Source organism: Chrysochloris asiatica, unplaced genomic scaffold (genome assembly GCF_000296735.1).
Source record: "Chrysochloris asiatica unplaced genomic scaffold, ChrAsi1.0 scaffold00085, whole genome shotgun sequence".
Lineage (NCBI taxonomy): Eukaryota > Metazoa > Chordata > Mammalia > Afrosoricida > Chrysochloridae > Chrysochloris > Chrysochloris asiatica.
In genome coordinates this window covers 4,172,327-4,191,348 of record NW_006408603.1, presented here as the reverse complement: position 1 = coordinate 4,191,348, position 19,022 = coordinate 4,172,327, and the positions used below count along the sequence as shown (strand labels likewise).

At 50.8% G+C, this 19,022-nt stretch overlaps 3 protein-coding genes across 3 annotated transcripts in view; 1 reads left to right on the top strand and 2 right to left on the bottom strand.

Annotated features, from left to right (window-relative positions):
- The window catches only part of MOV10 (Mov10, Moloney leukemia virus 10, homolog (mouse)), a 28,599-nt gene extending 28,214 nt beyond the window's left edge, over nucleotides 1-385 (top strand). Inside the window, exon 21 of the mRNA XM_006865907.1 lies at nucleotides 59-385. Within this exon, the coding sequence (XP_006865969.1) occupies nucleotides 59-150 (92 nt within the window). The 3' untranslated portion in view covers nucleotides 151-385. The remainder of the gene's footprint in view (nucleotides 1-58) is intronic.
- Nucleotides 386-1,332: 947 nt separating this feature from the next.
- On the bottom strand, nucleotides 1,333-7,173 carry RHOC (ras homolog family member C). Its single transcript, XM_006865906.1, has 6 exons — nucleotides 7,165-7,173; nucleotides 5,913-5,917; nucleotides 3,763-3,920; nucleotides 3,136-3,256; nucleotides 2,713-2,843; nucleotides 1,333-1,506 (listed from the first exon to the last, which is right to left on the bottom strand). The coding sequence occupies exons 3-6, from the start codon at nucleotides 3,916-3,918 to the stop codon at nucleotides 1,333-1,335; spliced, it is 582 nt and encodes a 193-aa protein (XP_006865968.1). The 5' UTR covers nucleotides 3,919-3,920; nucleotides 5,913-5,917; nucleotides 7,165-7,173.
- Nucleotides 7,174-12,934: 5,761 nt separating this feature from the next.
- PPM1J (protein phosphatase, Mg2+/Mn2+ dependent, 1J) lies at nucleotides 12,935-18,098 on the bottom strand. The gene is made up of 10 exons (XM_006865905.1): nucleotides 17,751-18,098; nucleotides 16,356-16,470; nucleotides 15,687-15,965; nucleotides 15,321-15,433; nucleotides 14,924-15,008; nucleotides 14,207-14,325; nucleotides 13,939-14,002; nucleotides 13,680-13,787; nucleotides 13,389-13,540; nucleotides 12,935-13,260 (listed from the first exon to the last, which is right to left on the bottom strand). The coding sequence occupies exons 1-10, from the start codon at nucleotides 18,074-18,076 to the stop codon at nucleotides 13,113-13,115; spliced, it is 1,509 nt and encodes a 502-aa protein (XP_006865967.1). The 5' UTR covers nucleotides 18,077-18,098; the 3' UTR covers nucleotides 12,935-13,112.
- Between the last annotated feature and the right edge of the window lie 924 nt (nucleotides 18,099-19,022).

Sequence of the window (19,022 nt, the reverse complement as noted above, 5' to 3'; positions counted from 1 at the left end):
AGACCAGGGCTGGAAGGAGGAGGTGAAAAAGCTAGAGACCCATCTCTTTCCTTTCTAGGATCTCACTGTGGAGACTCCGTCCCTGCAGAGCAGGAGGGTGAAGGGGGCCTATCCCTGCAAGTGGATCCAGCCTGGAGGAGCGAGCTCTGAAGACATAGCTGATTGCCTTCACAGACCAGCCAAGCAAGCCTTAAGCGTCTGACCCACAACCAGAACCCTGCCTGAACCAGAACCCAGCTGTTCCCCTCATGGGACAGGAGGCTGGAGGAGGGAGTTTACAACCCAAGCCATTCCACCCCATCCCCTGCTGGGGAGAATGACACACCAAGCTGCTAACAATTAGGGGAGGGGAGGGAACTCTGAAAATGAAAATCTTGTTCTATGCAAAAGTCTCCTCATGTCTCCTTAGCTGGGCCCCAGCTTCCAGGGTACCCTGATGGGGAGAGTGGGTCTGTCTTCTGCCTGGGACCAGACCCCTCTCTCAGGCAGGGGAGGAAACCCAGTGGGAGGTGGCAGGGAAAACACCCACAGGTTTCTAAGTTTAGCACTAGCTACATGTAGACCACTCCCCTGAACCGCCTCCTAGGCCCAGAGCCAGGTATGACCTCATCCTTCACTCCAAGTCCCCACCCTGCGGCCTGCTGGCCTAGCCTGGAGTCCTGCCTTTGTAGATGGGCCAGCCTGGCAGGCCACTTGAGGAGCTCGGGCTTCAAGCTGGCAGCCAGGACCAGACCAAATCCATTACTATCAAGTTGACTCATGGCAACCACTACAGGATGTCTGAGGCTATAAATCTTCATGAGAGCAGAAAACCTAGCTTTGTCCTGAGGAATAGCTGGTGGGTTGGGAGTGCTGACTTCCAGCCTTGGGCAATGCATGGCGGCCAGGACAAGGACCATGAGAGATGGGAAGCTGCAACACTCATATTAGAGCCTATGTTCTTTTATTCATGCCCCCCCAACAAAGTACAGACAAGGCTGTTGGCCAAAGCAAGACAATCTGGGGCCAGGGACTCTGGTTACATCTTTAAGTCCCCTGTACCAAACTCTCCCGTGAGCCACAAGTGTATAAAGTGCTGGTGTGTGACAGATCCTCTGGGAAAGGCCAAGGGGGACAAGAGCCCCCCCAGAGAGGCAGCAGGGACTCTAGAAGGGCAGGGCATAGGCCTGGGTTCCCAGCAGGCTGGGAGGGGCCCACCACCACCACCGGGGCTAGGGGAGTGCAGTGCAGTCCTGGGCTGGAGGGAACAAACAGCGCCTTTAGTACGGAGTCCAAAAAGGTTGAGGTTGGGGAGGGGGGTCGTTTCTACACTCCTGGGAGGGAAGGGGGTTCTCAGAGAATAGGACAACCTCTCCGACGTTTATTCTTGCGGACCTGGAGGCCTGCACGAGTGGCCATCTCAAACACCTCCCTCACCCCTTCCTTAGTCTTGGCTGAGCACTCGAGGTAGCCAAAGGCACTGATGCGATTTGCCATATCACGGCCTTCCTCAGAACGAACGGGTTCCTGGGAAGACAGAAGGTGAGAGTTCCAGGAAAGCTGGGGTGTAGGTGTATGTCTTAACTCCCCACCCATAAGTACCCTCGTAAAACAAGCAACCCCTACAGCCCTGACCCCACAAGACACCAGGCCTCTGTTACCTTGGACACCTCCTGACCAGGGTTTTAAGAACTTTATATTTGAAGATTCTATTTCCTCCACTCGCATCCATCCCTACGCTCAATACAGCTGCTCTAGCCTAGATGAGCATCCACCTCACTGCCTCCACTCACCGTCCTCCAAACCATTCTCTATGATGCCAGAATAAGGCTTCTAATATGTAGAACTGACCACGGTTGAAGTCCTTACCATAATTATTCTCATTGGCAGCTGCTTCCAATAAACTCTAGGCTTCAGGCTGTAGAGAACTACTTACCAGGCCCCCAAACAATTTCCTTCAACCCTGTGAACTTCTCCCCCAGACACTTAAGCCCTCCCTGTGGCCCCCACCTGCCCAGGTGTTCTCCCATTGTTAAGGGCCGTTGAGTCGGTTCCGACTCATAGCGACCCTGTATAGAGTTTCTGAGGAGTGACTGGTGGGCTTGAACTGCCAACCTTGTGGCTCAAACCTTGCAGTCCAGTGTATTATCCTGCAGTGCCACACCAGGACTCCACTTATATTAAAAAACAAATCAAACCCACTGCCATCCAGTGTAATCCAAGTCAGTGAGCCTATAAAGACCAAGTGGAAGTACGCCAAAGTTTCTGAGACTAAATCTTCACAGAGCAGCTAGTTAGCAGACCTTGTGGTTAACAGCCCAACTTGTAACCCACTGCACCACCAGGGTTCCACGTGATATATAATAAACTATCACCCTGGGGGCGGATTTTCTCATTCATCTTTAACAGCCCCTACTCCTGGAGCAGAATGCACAAATGGGAATAAATGGACATGCTACGTAACCTTGGACCAGATATTATGAGGGTACTTCTGTCTCTTCCTCACCAGGGGCAGGCGTTTGGTGATGGGGACACGCTGGACCACAAGGCTAGTTTGAATCACAAGGTCAGTGGTTCACTCTCACCAGCCACTCCCCTCTGAGTTGGAACCGACTCAAGGGCACTTAACAAGAACAGTAGTCCCTAGCACAGGGCAGTGTGCTGGAGAGAAGCCCTCTCACCCCATCTGCAATTCCCTAGAGCCTACTGTCCTGGTTCAGCAGCCACACCCACCTGCTTCATCTTGGCCAGCTCTCTCCGGGTATGTTCATCTTGCCTCAGGTCCTTCTTATTCCCCACTAGGATAATGGGCACGTTGGGGCAGAAATGCTTCACCTCTGGGGTCCACTTCTCAGGAATGTTTTCTGCATAGACATGTCACCATAAGTGTCAGGCTAGAAAGCATCCCCTTGGAACCTTGTTTCTCTGCAGCAGTATATTCAGCATGAAGGTCCACTTCATAGCTCAAAGTCCCTCACCTCCATGATACACCCACCACCAGAGCTATCCCAGTGAAAGGTTAACAGGGACCACCACTCCCCTAGTCCCCAAGCCTCTGCCTCTTAAGATGGCTGAAGGCTGGCTATGGCAAGTGCCACTTCGGGTGATTTCAGGGGCTCTTGATCCTCTGGCCCCAGTGCCTCCCCCTGACCTCACCCAGGCTGTCGGGGCTGTCAATGGAGAAGCACATGAGGATGACATCAGTGTCCGGGTAGGAGAGAGGCCGCAGACGATCATAGTCTTCCTGCCCAGCTGTATCCCACAGAGCCAGCTCCACCTGACACACAGGGGCAGTGAGTAGCTAGGCCAAGCGCCCTACTTATCACACACAACCCTGTCACCCTCAGGTCCTCTGAAACCACTGAGCATCTTTAGGCTTACCAAACAGGTGATGTACTCAGTGAGCTTTTCGGAAATTCTAAGGCATCTGTATTTGACCTTTGTGCAGGGGTCAGGCAGCAGTTTGTGTTTCCATGGTGAATACCACTATTTTGTTTTACTCCCACAACAGCCCTGTGAGTATATACTTAGCATCATCCTCATTTTGCGGTTGCGCAAGTTTAAACCAAGAGACTAAGGGTCTTAGAATATAGAGCAAGTCCATGGTAGAGCCAGGAGGTGTATCCAGATTTTCTAAGATTCCAGTTTCACTTCCTGACTTTTCCTGACTCCAGCTGGGAAAGTGGAACAGGAAGTGTGTGGGTGGTGAGGACAGAACTAGGTCTAAACATGGCCAGGGGAAGGAGTGCCAAGGTGAGATGGGATGGGGCCCTCTGTCTTCACCTGCTTGCCGTCCACCTCAATGTCTGCAATGTAGTTTTCAAAGACAGTAGGAACGTAGACCTCTGGGAATTGATCCTTGCTGAAGACGATGAGGAGGCAGGTCTTCCCACAGGCACCATCCCCCACAATCACCAGCTTCTTTCGGATTGCAGCCATGGCTTGGGCTGGCAGGGAAGAAGTAGTAGGGATTTGGGGGGAAACCAATAAGTCCAGAAATACTCTTCTGGGGCCCCTGAGAGCCCTCTGGAAACAGGCATCCAGCAAAGAGAGCATGAAGGGAAAATGACTTGTCCAAGCATGTTCTTGACAAGAACCAATCACTCAGGCAACAGAGCTTGAAATTCCTAGTGTCAGGGTCAGGGACAGGTCCCCCAGGTGGGTTGGGATACATCAGTGGGAAGTGGAAGAAGAACCCAGTTGGGAGCCAAAAAACATGAATCTGGCCAAATCCACTCACCAGTGGACATCCAGAGAGGTGCTGTGTGATCAGGGACAAGTCCAGAGAAGCTAGCTCTATCTGTTTTACGTATGAGGGTTCAGACTTTCAATACTTTAATAATCAGGTGTGGTGCTGTAGGATAAGCACTGGACTGCTAACCACAGGTGGGCAGTTCAAACCCACTATATGGGGGTGTTATGAGCCAGAACTGACTAGACGGCATTAAACAAAAAGGTCCGGACTAGAACAGATTTTGTCTGCAGGAATCAAGCGTGCCTAGTCACGGACCAAGAGTTCTTCTCCAAGACCATAGGCTAGCAGAACCAGCCACTGGGTAGTGGCTAAGGGAAAGAATATTTATCCAGTGTTCACATTTTGACCAAAATTAGCTCCTTTAGCCCTCAGAAGCCTGGAAGGTGAATGGTACACTTCCCATTTCAACCCACTTGGCCACTGAGGCTCAGTGAGGTTAAGACATGTTCAGAGTCCAGACGCATAAGCACAAGGATGGGACTCAAAAGTAGGGCTATGTGACTCCAGTGTCTGCTTTTGTACATATCATCCCAGAAGGGGGAAGGAGGGCAGAAGCAGGGAAATCCAGACAGAGGACAGTGGCAGCAGCCAGCTGGTTTCCCTTGCCCACCCCAGCCTGGTCCCAAAGCGCCAAGTCACACAAAGAAGGCTCAGTCCTGGCAGTGTCCACAGCCCACATTCGGGCAGCCTGCCTTCCTCCCAGGCCTGGCAGCAACACTGGGTCACTCAGCCACAGGCAGGGGACAATGACCACACTGTAGGGAGCCACACATCCATCAAAGCAGAGCGACTGAGAATAATCCACTAGGGAATCACCTCCACCCACTCCCTGGATCAGCCCCTTCCACCCCTTTGTCTGGCTCACCCAAAGGCCCTGCCCACCCCTCCCAGTGACTCAGGGCAAGGAGTTAGCTGCCAGGGGTTTCCATGTGACCCCTGCCCCCAACACACATGAACTTGCATCTGTACAGCTCATCACACCTTTCCTGCCTGGGAGCTGAGCATCGCTTCCGCCTTCCCTTGGGAGAGGAGCTGACCGCCCTCTGCTAAGTTCCAAGGCTACAGCCTGGGAGGAAGAGAGGGTGGGCTCTGGAGCTGAGATGAAGTCAAGGCTGTTGTTAAGGGGAGGAGTCCCAAAAGAAGAGACAAATGAGGGCTAGACTCGGCACCAACCGGGCAGGGAACAGTTAAGAAAGAAGGGGTCGGGTTGGAAACCTGATCTCAGCCCCAAACCTGGCTTTTTCTCTGTCCCACATCCTGCCAAACTGGGCTGAACTCCGGTTCTCCACATAACATCACTACCTCACATCCTGGCCTTGGTCTGCCTTTTTGGAAGAGAATACCCCGGACCCCAGCTTAGCTCTCCTCAACAGTGGGATCCTGGAGGGCCCCTCCCTCTCCTCCACATACATGCACAAAACGAAGATGATGAGATGTGGATATGAGTCAGAGGGAATTTATAGGAATGCAGCTGACACAGTCTTGCTCTTCCTACCACAAAGGGGACTCTCCTTTCCCAGATACCTCAAAAGACAAGCATGAAGGCATTCACCTTGCCAGCGGAGCCCCCAGAAGGTCTAAACTATCCTCTGAAATGGGGTTTCTTGGGGATTCTACCAATTTCTTCCAATTCCCTCACTCCCATTCAGTCAGCAGCTCCGGCTGTGCGAAGATGGACTGGGGCTACCCCAATCTGGTACGGGCAGTGCTGATGCTAGGCAGTCAACCCTGAGGTATGTGCTGGGGTTGCTCACACAAAAGTATGCTACTATACACCCTCACCCCCAGCAAGGCAGTTTAGGTGGCACCAGATTGAGAGGAGCAGAGACTGAATCCCAGGGCAGGGGCAAGCATCAAAGTAATCTGGAGCTTCTGGCTCAATTAGAATAAGCCTTTTCCTTCAGGTTTTTGCTAGGCCAGAAGAGCAGCTGGCCTAGGCCAGGCCACAAGGCCCAGGGCCAAGATGGCTGGAACAACAGCTCCCTGTGAGAGGTAGCCCCAGAGGCAATGCCCTACTGACCCAAGAGGGGTAATCAAACGCCACACAGGGGATGGAGTGGAGCCAGGGACTTCTGGGACCTTCCCTGAGAGCAGACACCATAAATACTCAAGCCCTCTTCTCTATCATTCTCTTGATTTCCTAGACAATTTCGAGGGATGGCACCTAACAACAACAACAATTGTACCCCTGGTTGGCCACCCAGAGGCTCTATGGAAAAGTACTGGCGTTGTGGAGATACAAAGTCTTCAACTTTAAAACCAGAAGAGAGGGCAGGATTCAGCCTCAAGTCTCCATCCAGCATAATCCAGGTAAGGGAAGTGTGGGAGGTGATTCTCTTACAAAAAGAATCAAGGAGCTGGGTTGCTGGGTTCATCCTTTAGCCCCCTACCCCCCACCCCAGGCAAGCTCCAAGAACTCTCTAAGGCAGCGACAGCCCCCACCGGTCACACCCCGCCCGCCCCTATTCCCGCCATTCCGCCGTCCCAGCCTGGGGAATTCCCACCCCCACTCGGACTCGAACTCCTTCCCTAGTCCAGCCCAGGTCCACCTTTGGCCGCCTGGCCTGGGAGCGAGAGTCTAGTTGGGGCTTCCTCGCGGAGACCCAATGGCCCCCTCGGCCCTGGCCCGGTGGGGGCAGTTCCGGAAGACCTGGAGGGGAAGGGAAGGGGCTCCGATTTGAACACCGGGAGGCGAAAGCCCCATCCTGGCAGTCCTCCGGGACTTCTCGCTGCTGCCCAGGGAGGGGCCGAGCGGGCCGGGCCCCAGCATAGACCCGACGCCGCCTCCGAGGGGAGAGGACGACGCCCGCGCTCAGGCCAATGCCCCCTGCCCGGCCAGCGAGCGAGCTCTGGCCGAGCGGAGGAAGAAAGAGTTCTCCCGGAGGTGAGTTCCAGGACGCCCGCCGCCCTGCGCCCCAGACCCAGGGTACCTTCCACTCCGCCGCCTCCAGCTGCGCGGCCGGTGCCCGAGGCAGAAACTGACCGGAGGGCCCAGCCTCGCCCTCCTCGGGCGCAGTGCCGGAGAGGGGCGGGCCGGCAGGGGGAGGGGCGGGCCTCCGCGGGTCACACCCACAGCTGCTGGGTCCCGAGTGGGACGACAGTCCGGGGGAGAACCCCTAGACTGCGGAGGGGCGGAGCAGAACCCCAAAGGACTCAGCCTTCTAGCACCTAGTGTAGGACCGGCATCAGGAAAGTTGAGAGGCTCTCCGGGTGGGGTCAGGAAGGGCCGCTGCTGCCCTCCACTGGCCAAGCCGCTATTCGCTCCTTCCCCACCAGGGATTTAGCGGGAGATGTGGCTGGGAAAAGCAATCCTAGGCCCCTAGGCGGGTCTAGGGCATCAGATGCCCACCCTCTGCACTGAAAACCTGGTAAGTACAACTCAACATCATGCCTCAGCCTTGACCTGTCAGCACTTTGCCTTGTCACAGTTCCCTTAATTCTCCCGACCTGGAATTTCTGAGTCCAATTCCTCCCAATCCTAGTAATTCTTTCGGGATCCCCAGATCTTATTCCCATTGCATGCCTGTACAGCCAGAATGTATGGTGAAAGAATAGAACCCTGGCGCACACCTTTCCTAATTTTAAACCATTCAGTGCTTCCTTGTTCTCTTGGAACAGCTGCCTCTTGTTCTATCTACAGGTTCCTCACGAGCACAATTAAGTGTTCTGGAATACTGATACTTTGCAATGTTGTCCATAGCTTGTCATGATCCACATAATCGAAAGCCTTTGTGTAGTCAGTAAAGCACAGGTAAACATCTTTCTGGTATTGTCTGCTTTCAACCAAGATCCATCAGATATGATAACCTTTGTTCCACATCCTCACCTGAATCTGGCTTGAACCTTTGACAGTTCTCTGTCAATGTACGTTTGCAGCCATTTTTTAATTATCTTTGGCAAAATTTACTTGCATTTAATATTAATGATATTGTCCAATGATTTCCACGTTCCTTTGGGTCATCTCTATTTGACATGGGCACAAATATGGATCTCTTCCAGTCAGCTAGCTAGGTAGTTGTCTTCCAAATTTATTGACATAGATGAGTGAGTGCCTCCAGTATTGTATCAGTTTGTTGAAAGATTTCAATTTGTATTTCATCAATTCCCATAGCCTTATTCTTGGCCAATGCCTTTAGTGCACTTTGGACTTTTTCCTTCAGCATCATTGGCTCTTGATCATGTTACCTTTTGAAATAAACATCAACAATTTCTTTTTGGCACAGTGACTATGTATTCCTTTCATCTTCTTTTAATGCTTTCTACATCATTCAGTATTTTGATCATAGAATCTTTCAGTATTGCATGTTGAGGCTTGGATTTTTTTCTTTGGCTTTATAACTTTAGGTCTTTGCACATTTTATAATATTTGATTTTGTCTTCTCAAGCTACTCTTTGAAGTTTTCTATTTAGCTCTTTTACGTCATTTCTTTCATTTGCTTTAACATCTCTCTACTGGAAAGCAAGTTTCAAAGTCTTCTGACATCTATTTTGTTTTTTCCTTCTATTTTGTCTTCTTGATGACCTTTTGCTTTCTTTCTGTATGATGTTCTTGATGTCATCCCACAACTCTTCTGGTCTTCAGTCTCTAGTATCGAATACATCAAATCTATTCTTCAGATAATCTTGAAATTCAGGTGGGATATGTTCAATGTCATATTTTGGCTCTCTGTGGACTGTTTTAATTTTCTTCACTTCAGCTAGAACTTGCATATGAGCAATTGATGGTCTGTTCTACAGTCTGCCCCTGGCCTTGTTTTGGCTGATGATATTCTTTCACCATACTTTATTCAACCTGTATGCTGAGCACATACGCTGAGAAACTGGATTTTATTAAGAAAAATGTCGCATCAGGATTGGAGGAAGTCTCATTAATAATCTGCAATATGTAGATGATACACCCTTGCTTGCTGAGAGTGAAGAGGATTTAAAAGTACTTACTGATGAAAACCAAAGACCACAGCCTTTGGTATGAGTTACACCTCAATGTAAAGAAAACAAAATCCTCACTATTAAACCAATAAACAACATCCATATAAACGGAGAAAAGATCCAAGTTATCAGAGATTTCATGTAGCTCAAATCAACCATCAACACTCATGGAAGCTGCAGTCAAGAAATCAAATGCTAGGATGCTCTTTAGAAGCCAGGATGACAAGACTTCAAGACTAGTCTCTCATATGTAGGACATGTTCTCAGGAGGGACCAGTTCTTTGAGAAGAACATCATGCTTGGTAAAATGGAGGGTCAGCAGATTAAGAGGGAGACCCCCCCCCACCAAGGAGATGTATTGACACAGTGACAACAGCATTGGACTCAAACATAACAATGATCCTGAGGATGATACGGGATTGGACTATGTTTCATTCTGTTGTGCATAAGGTTGCTAGGAGTTGGAACTGACTCGACAGCACCTAACAATGACACTTAGCCCATTTGCTTTGTTACATAGGATATTTATGTACACACGTGTATTGGTTTGTGATGACCACAATGTATCTATATGTGTCAGTTTCCTGTGCATGCTGTGGGTGTTCTATGTGTGTGCATGTCATTTACCTGGGTGTGTTATTTGCAGGAAACACAGTACTCTAATCCTTACAACAACCTTATTATCTCCATTTTACTGGGAAGCAAACTTGAGGTTTAGAGAAATTACAGAGCTAGAGTTGAATCTGGCACCAGAACCCAAATAGTTGAACTCAGAGAATCTGTTCTTAAGTGCTACTCTGTGGTCCTGGTGTGATGCTGAAGGAGAAGCACTGGACCATAAGGTTAGTTTGAATTGCAAGGTCGGTGGTTCAAACTCACCAGCTACTCCTCAGAAACCCTATTTAAGGTCACTATGAGTCAGAACCAACTCAATGGCACTTAACAACAACAATCGACTTCTAGTATGTTGTTGTCATTGTTAGGTGCCATTGAGTCAGTTCCAACTCATAGTGACCCTACATACAACAGAAGTACGTTGTTGCTGTTAAGTGCCGTCAAGTTGGTTTTGACTCATAGTGACCCTATATAGGGTTTCTAAGGAACAGCTGGTGGGTTTGAACCTCTGACCTGTGGTTTACAGTCCCTTGTTGATCCTACAACGCCACACCAGGAGTCCAGTTATAATACAGTGAGGAAATAGCTGTAGTTGAGTCATGTATGGGCTATGGGATAAGAGGTGTGTGGGAGGTGGTGTCTAACCTCTAACCAGCAGTGGGGAAGGAGAATCATCCTCAGCATCAGCCCAAGGCCAATTCCTCTAAGGCCAGACTTGTCTCTACTCTTCCTAACCAATTCTCACACCAACCATCCCTCCCTCAGCACTTTCAATTTCTCAGCTGGTTTTGATGATTCATTACAGTGACCACACATAACCCACAGACCACACTTATGATGTTAGGGACGTTAGCAGGTTACAATGTAGGATCAGAAATGTTCAGGATACAGTTGTTTGGTCAGAGCAACCTCTTCCTGGCCATATCTACAAGCAGCCCTCTCTTTGGCCCTTGGTCTCCCAGCCACGCAACCCCCTGACCTCTGCTCTGCTTAGCAAACCTAACAGGGTTCATTGTGATTATAAAAACTTGGAAATCTAATGAGGCAATTGGTCAGATTTCCCATCTTTTGGGTTTTAAAATGAGCCATCTCAGAAACAGGGAGAAGGATCTCACTATCATCAAGAAAGAAGAGTCAGGAGCGGAGCGTGCATGTTGTTTGGACCCGGAGATCCCTGCGCATTGAACTTCCTTAATCCAGGGACAAAAGCTTTATCATCAGAGACATGGAAGAGCGGCAGCAGCAGCAGGTGATCCAGAGCCTAAGGCAGAGCGGTGGACTTCACAGACTTCCTGGGACCTGGAGCAAGTATAGCTGAATGTCTTTGGCCTGGAGGCTTGCTTGTGGAGTGGGGTGCCTCCAGTTATTTCACTGGGGAGCTAGGTTTGCTGACTTAGGAAGCTGGGTGCCTTTGGTCTGAGACTTATAGTCCAGTGTTGTGCACTTTGGACATTTATCAGTCATGCCAAAAAAGTTTTGTAACAATGCCAAGCATGGCAGAAACCAGATCAAGGGACGAGAGGCCAAGAGACCTGCCTGGGGACATGACAGGGAAGAAGCTATCCTGACCAAAGAACTATATCCTGAACCTTCTTTTTTTGATCCTGAACATTTTTGATCCTGAACTGCAACTTGTTCTTGTGGGAGGGATGGCTAGTGTCAGAAATGGTAATTTAGGTTGGAGGGTGGAGGCATTATCAGATCTCAACCTCATAGGAATTGGCCCAGGGCTGATGGTGATTTTACTTTTCCACCCTACCCTCACTCCACGAAGCTGGAGGAGGTCAGACACCACCTCCATACCAAATTATTTTTTAAAAGAGATATATAACAGTGAAGGAGTCCTGGTGTGGTGTTGTGGGTTAATGAGCTGAACTGCCAAGTCAGTTTGACCCACAAGGTCAGAGGTTCAAGCTCACCAGCTGCTCCTTGGAAACCCTATATAGGGTCGCTATGGGTCAAAACCAACTTGATGGCATTTAACAACAATAATGGTGAAGAGCCAGAAAAATGTCTAAGGTGATGTGCAGATTTGAGATAATGAGTACGAGAATTACTACAGGTCTACAGAGGTATCGGAATCAACTCCACGGCACTTCACAACAACAACAACAGAGGTATGGGAACTCCAGGAGGGTAGATTTGTGGGTGGTCCCTAAGTGGCACTAATGGTTTGCAAGCCACCATAACCTAAAGGTTGACTTTTCAAACCCACCCAGCAGTCCTGCAAAAGAAAAGCCAGATGATCTGCTTGTGTAAAGATTACAATCACGAGTACCTATGGACCAGTTCTAGTCTGTAACACATGGGGTTGCTATGGGTCAGAATTGTCTCAGTAGTAACAGGGTTTCTTTGTGTGTATGTGTGAAAGATGAGGATGGATTAGGAAGCAGTGACCAGATCATGAAAGTTCTTAGATGCCATGCTGAGGAGTTGAGTATAGATTTAGTTCTAAGTGTAATCAGGGACTACTAAAGTGCTTTCTCGGGGAAATAACTCAAATTACATTGTGGAATGGTCACTCTGGCTGCTGTGTTTCTAGTGTACTTAAGGGAGGCAGTGGAGAGGTCTGGAGATAGAGAAATGAGTTAAGAAGCTGATATAGTGAAGAAGTAAGGTGGAAGTGGACATAAGTGGACAAATATGAAATATATTGAAAACATATTGTCAATAAGACTTTGTAATCAACTAGCTTGATGAAGAAAAAATAGAAGCCAAGGGTGACCATCCGCAAGATTTTTAACTTGAACAGTGAGTTCAACAGCTGCACATTGAGATGATGAACCAGGAGAAGGAACATGTGTACAGCAGGTGATGATGACTTCAATTTGAGGTATATTGAGTTGACATACCTGTGTGATGTCTAGATGTTCAGAAAACTACTGGGATATGTGGATGTAAAGTTCAGGAAAGGTCTGGGCTGAAAATACTGATTTGGAAGATATCAGCAGATGGATGAAGCCATCAGTGTGGCTGAGAATGCTCGTGGAGAGTGTGCAAGACCTGGGATACTGTATTCTCAGGACTGCCCTGGTGTTCTTTCTAGGACTTCACAGAACTTTTCTGTACTCCTCATAGACCCTGTGCAGGGTCGCTATGAGTTGAAACCGACTCTATAGCACATAGCAACAACAAGTCAAAGTCAATAATCACACACAACTTTTTCCATCTGGTTTATTTACCAATAGCTATAATTTTGGATCTAGCTGACCCCATCTTCAGTTAAGTTGTCACTAAAGAAGGATCATGGAGACCACTTCAGAATGTAGACTGGAAGAGGTCTTTAAGGAAGGAGAGGCTACGAGTGGTGAGGGGAGTGATGGGACTGAGCCCCTCAGGAGTAACTGCCTGGCCCTCCCAGGGGGATGACGAAGACTGAAATGTCATCACCGGAACCCAGCTTGTTGTTAGGGAGACGCCAGCCACGGTCTCGGGGGGTGCCCCGGGCCCCCAGCACCAGAGCTTGGGCCAGAGCTGTGTACCTGCCAGGAGCACATGTGTATAGTCATGTACTGATATGTATAGGAGAAGACAGCTACACAGGTTCACATGTGGGTACCCAGCATTGCCCATTTTCCTTCCCCAAGCCACCATAGTATGCAGTCCCTACCTGCTAGAGTCATTGGGCTCATAGGCAGACAGCACCCTGTCCACAGTGGTGGCTACTTCATGGTCACTGGTGACATCCCACAGCCCATCTGTTCCCAGGACCAGTACATCATCTGGGCAGTGCTCGTACAGTGTTAGGTCATACACTTGAACCTGGAAGGGAAGAGGGTGGACAGAACTAAGGTGCGAGGTTTGATGAACAGAGTTTGGGGATAAAAAGGGCCTGGGTGAATGCCTGCCTGAGATTCCTAGAGGAAGGAAGGTATAACTGGGGGGTCCACATATAGCTCACCTCAGGAAAGCAGGAAAGAAAGGGCTTGATGGGTAGGGTAGAACTGCAGACCTTGAGGTTGTGGTCTCCTAAGCCCCGGGTCACCCCAATGGTGGCCATCACTCGCGCCTGAGGAAAATGAGGAGTGCCACTATAACCATCTTCCAGACTTTCTGAAACTGTGGACCCCCTCCCCAATCCCTACCTTCAGAACCTCCACCTCCCTAGACAAGTTACAGTGGGTCCTCCTGCCCTCTCCCACCTCTACCATGGAGTTTACCTTTTTGCCCTCCCCACAGACCAGAGGAAACCTGAGATCCTCCAGCTCGATCTTTTTGTAGGCCCTGGGGAGGGGGGAGTAGAGGAGGCATCACCCAAGCATCAAAGCCCCTCTCCCCTGGAGACACACACACTCATGAAAACCCATTAGAAGAGCCACATTCCCCCCAACACCCAGCTAGGCCCAGTTTCCAGCTGCCACCTTGCTGTTGGTGAGGAATTGGTTATGTTGCCATGGGAACAGGCCCTAGCTCTGAGGGAATTGTTACCAGCCGGTCATATTCTGGTCCCGGTACAGCATCCTTTGCCCCAGCTCCTTGGGCTGAACTCTGCGAGGGAACTCAAGGTGGGTAAATTCGCTGCCCAGCAGCTCTGGTTTCAAGAAGCCCTGGGGTTAGGAGTAGACAGAGCAGAGGGCCGCCGGGGAGGGGGGCGGGGGAAATGGACAGGACATTAGGCTTGCAGCACACCCTACTGTAAATGATGTTAATAATAGAAAACCCTTAGAATTTATTATGTGCCAAACACTTCTAATATTAACATGTATTAACTCTTTTAATGCTCACAATAACTCTTAAGACAGGGACTGTTGATGCACAGACAGGTTAAGGGAATTGTTGAAAGTCACACAATAGTAAAATACTTGAACCAGTATTCAATCCCAGGAAGTCCAGCTCCAGAACCCAGGCTTTTAAGCATTAAGCTATACTGCCTATCAGGAACCTTTGCTAGTTCCTAACCTCCCCCCTCTCTGAGCCTACTTCCTTCCTCAGCAGGGATCAGAGGGAGCACTGGACCAGCCCAGGCTCCTTCCTGCTGCATCATCCCATCAGCTCAACTCTGCACTCCAGTCTGAGAAATGGCCTTCAAATTAAACTATCCAGAGCTTCCTGAGTCAGTGGTGGGGGTGTGAATTCTCAGGGGACAAGGGTATAGAGAGGCAAATGGCTCAACAAAGAATGAGAATAAGTTCAGTTCCTACTTACAAGCAGCTGAAGACGTTGACGTTCAGTCTCCGGGGTAAACTCCCGAGACATTGGAATGATTTCACCATTCCGGATAATGATAGCCCTGCCCACATAAAGAAAAGGCCCATGTGAGGTCCTATGTGCCACTTGAACTAAAACACAGAGGGCAAGGTTTGGCCCTGTTCTGCCCAGTCCCCCCCTTATGGGGAATTCCAGAAAAATCAGGCCTTCCCATAATGATCCTGAGGATCTCTTGCCCAGACCCCCATCTTTCCTCCCCTCATAGCTATTTCCTTATGTCTGTGATACCTCTTGACTCCCTCTCAGCTCTGATCTTTTAAAATCCCTACCGTCTCTGCCTCTCTTCTATACTCCCATCCCAGAGTGTGGCCCCCTGGAGCACCACACCCCATACCTGCTGTCGCCTGCATTGGCCACATACACCTTCCCTAGCAAGTAGATCACAACCAGTGCACAGCAGCCCCCCTCCACTTGATGGCCACGTCGCTCCCGGGCCATCTGTTCATCCTGCCACAGGAGAAAGGATCACTGGGTGAATGAAGAAGAGGTTCCAGCTACACACTCACCCACACCCCAATCTGTAGAAATACTGGCCCAACCAAGCCACACTGGAAATGGATGACATGGGTACAACTCCTCTTCTCCCTCCCAGCCAAACCAAGCTCTGCTCAGGCTCTCAAAGGTTCTGGGATTTGACTAATATATGACTCCCACACAAAGGTGACCAGAGTGTCTGCGTTAGCCCAGGACACTCACTCACCATGAGCTGGAAGGCATTCTCAATGGCCCCCACTACCAGGCTCTCATGGGTCACTTCTTTTTGCGAAGACCAGCAGGACTGAGGAGCAACCAGGTGAGAGGGATTAGATGCCCCCGGGGTGGATGAGAGGCAGAGGGGGGGTGGAGAGGGGTCCCGAAGTATCTCCACCAGGTCTTTTAGCTGCTCCCGGATATGGCGATGCAGAAGCCTTGAGGCCATTTCAGCGGCTCCACCCCCTGCATGTCCGTCAAATAGGCCCCAATAGTAAAAGCAGAGGCCCTGGTGGAGGAAAAGACGTGGGTAAGTGTGTGTACTAGTTATGCAGGGAGAGCAAGACTCTGGGCATCCATGAGAACATCCGAGAGTAGGCCAGAGGTTGGTATTGAAGACAAATTTATTTACTAATTTATCAAGGAGAAAGGAAAGCATCAGAAAAGCCAAACTCTGAAAATAAAATATGGAAAACTCATCCATAAATATGTAAACATCTATGGTTTAAGTGTAAAACTAAACATTTATACTGACATTGTAGAACCTAGCTGACCCTAGCCAGATTATGAAACCAGAAGTGAGTCAGGAGGCAGAGGTCTCAGACTTAGAATGGAGTGCCTAGAATCCCAAGAGGAGAGGTGTCACTGTGTTTCTGGAGGCTAGAGGGGAGGGCCTTACCTGGCTCGGGCTAGGATCCTTAGGTGCCCCTGTAACACTCTTCCGACCTTCCACATATACCACCTCACAGCAGGCCTGGTCCTCATTGTGCCGGCTCTTACCAGCGTTGATGACCCTGCCAGGCCAGAGTGACCATGTTAGTAGGTTGGACACCACACCAAGTCCTGGAATAACTCCCACCTTAGACACATACATCCTTTCTGGCTTGCTGGCCAAGCTGAGAAAGGTCACACAGCCACCTGGGATCTAGGCCAGAGGGAAGAGTAGGGAGGGAGGACAAGGCGCAAGGAGTACTGGGTGGTATACCACCTCAGTAAGTTTGGCAGCAGTGCCCTGCCTGCTTGAGTGCCCCCAGCCATGGCAAAGGGGTGTCCCTAGTGGTACTGCTAGGGAGGGACTGGATACTTCCCTGCTTGCCAAGATCCTACTCCATCCCCAGCCCCAGTCGACTCTTTGTCCCAGGACCCCACCTCTAAGGGCACACCCACTCTTAGCCTTAAACCGTCCAGGGCAAGTTTCTGCAGCTCTGGCAATGAAGTGCTCCAGCCCAGATCCAGAAGAGGAACTGAATAGGGCATGGGGTCACTATGAGTGGTAGTCAACTTGAGGGCAGTGAGTTCCAGCCCATCTATACTATGCCACATAAATTGGAAGCTAAGAGGTGGCGGGTGGGGCCACGGCCCCCCAGCAACGTCCCTTAGCGACCTCAGTGCCCCTATCTACCTCCCCGCCCAGCTTTCCTGGCAGATCCATTAAAAATACACAGGGCCTGGAAACACGCTATGGTCAGGGAAGGGGAGGGGAGGGCGCTTCTTTGCCTGGCCAGTGAGTCTACCAGCAGAGGGGCGTTCAAATGGGACCCTTCTGCTTTCCCAGGCGGCCCCCTCCCCCGCCTCTAGGGAAGCTGGCGGCGGCTGCCTAGTGTCGCGGGCTATTTCTGGGTGTGGAGGGGGAGGGGAATGGTAAGAGGGACAGGGAACTGGGGCGCCGGGGCCGGGAAGATGAGGTGCAAGTCTCCCCAGCTGCCATCTCTCTTCTTAAAAAGGACCCCCGCTCCTTCTAAAGACCTCCTCCTCCCTTAACTATTAAACTGCCGGGCCGTGACTGAGAACTGGCTAACTCATCGTTCTCCGGGCCCTCTGGACTCCGGGAGGCTTCAGAGTCCAAGCGGCGCGTTGGTGAGCGTAGTCAATGAGCTGGAAGGTGATTCAGGCTGTAGGCGACTTGAGAGGGCAGGAGAAGGGGGGTTAGGGTCTGAAGCCCAGCGGATGGGAAAGGTCCTGAGAAAGGGAGCTTCTGGTACCGAGAGCGGCATGGGGACGCTTCGCAGCGCCAGGGATGTCGAACAAGGGGAGAGGGTAGGGATCAGGTTCGGGTGCCCCCGGGGGCGCTCACTCGGCATAACCCGTGTTCCAAGGCAGGCGACGGCCGGTGTCTGGGGGGCTCTGCACAGCTCGGCCCGCTTGGTCGTCGGCGCGTCGCAGCCCCCCAGGGCTCAGCTGCAGAAAGGTCGGTCTGGAGAAGCTCGTTCGAGTCTCTACGGTCTTCGCCGGTGCCCCGCTCCCGCTCCCGGACCTTGCCGGAGGGCTCTTGGGAGCTTCTGGGAGGGAAGCGGGCTGCGCTGAGTTCGCGTTAGGCGAGTCTGGGGACTTGGGGCGCGGAGGTGGGACGCCCCCGGAGCTCACCAGGTGCGCCACCGCCGAGCGCACCCGGTTTAGCATGCTGCCTCCCCTGCCCCGCCCTCGGCCGTGGCCCCGCCCCCGATCAGGCCCCGCCCCCTAAGACTCAGGGTGGGCGGTGCTCACTTCTGCCGGCCCTTCCAGGCATTGGTTACCCGCGGGCTGGGCAGTTCCCCTGAAAAACTTCCTCCTCCTCTGGGCCACCCCGGGAACCGCCCTACCGGCTCGCGGCCTCTTCCCTAACGGATTCCGGCTTCACTTCGTTCTGTCTCTTTGGAGAGCGGTCTGTTGTGGTGGGAAAAGGACAAACAGAAGTCCTATTTCAGCTGTGCTCTAAGTTAGACATCAGCTAGAACTTCCCCATTATGACGAGGTGAAGAGTCTTCTCGCCCCTGGTTCGGAGCGGCCAGCCTGTCCAAAGGTGATAGAGCTGATGACCTAAGAGCGAAACCAGCTGTTTTGAGGAGGTGCCAGTGACCGCTAGGTGTGAAGCACCTGGTGTGACAACACTTCTGACTGAGGTTGCTGGAGAGCTAGAGCAAGCAAGCTGGTGCTAGGTGGGGGCTGGTGGATGGTGACATCGCAGGCTGGAACCGACTACCTGAATTTGGGGGCTGGGAGTAAATTCCTGCGCTCCTGACGGCGCTGTTTGTTCCCTGAGAAGACTACTCTGACTTCATTTTCTTTCTCAGGACCGATTCCCACCCCCCCCTCCCTTAGACTTCCCCTGACCACCACAGAAAGACTAGTTAGGATAACAATAACAATAGGGCAGTATTTCGTTCCGTTGTGTATAGATAGGATCTATGAGTCGAATTGACTTGATTGCACCTAACAACATTGAAGCTTTAACTATATATTGGGTCCTCTACAAAACACTTTCCACACATCAGGTCATTTGTACTACACATTCAGAAAGATGGGCTTTATTATGTCAATTTTAGGAATGAATCAGGAGAGAATGCTCCTGTCATTTTGTGTGACTTGC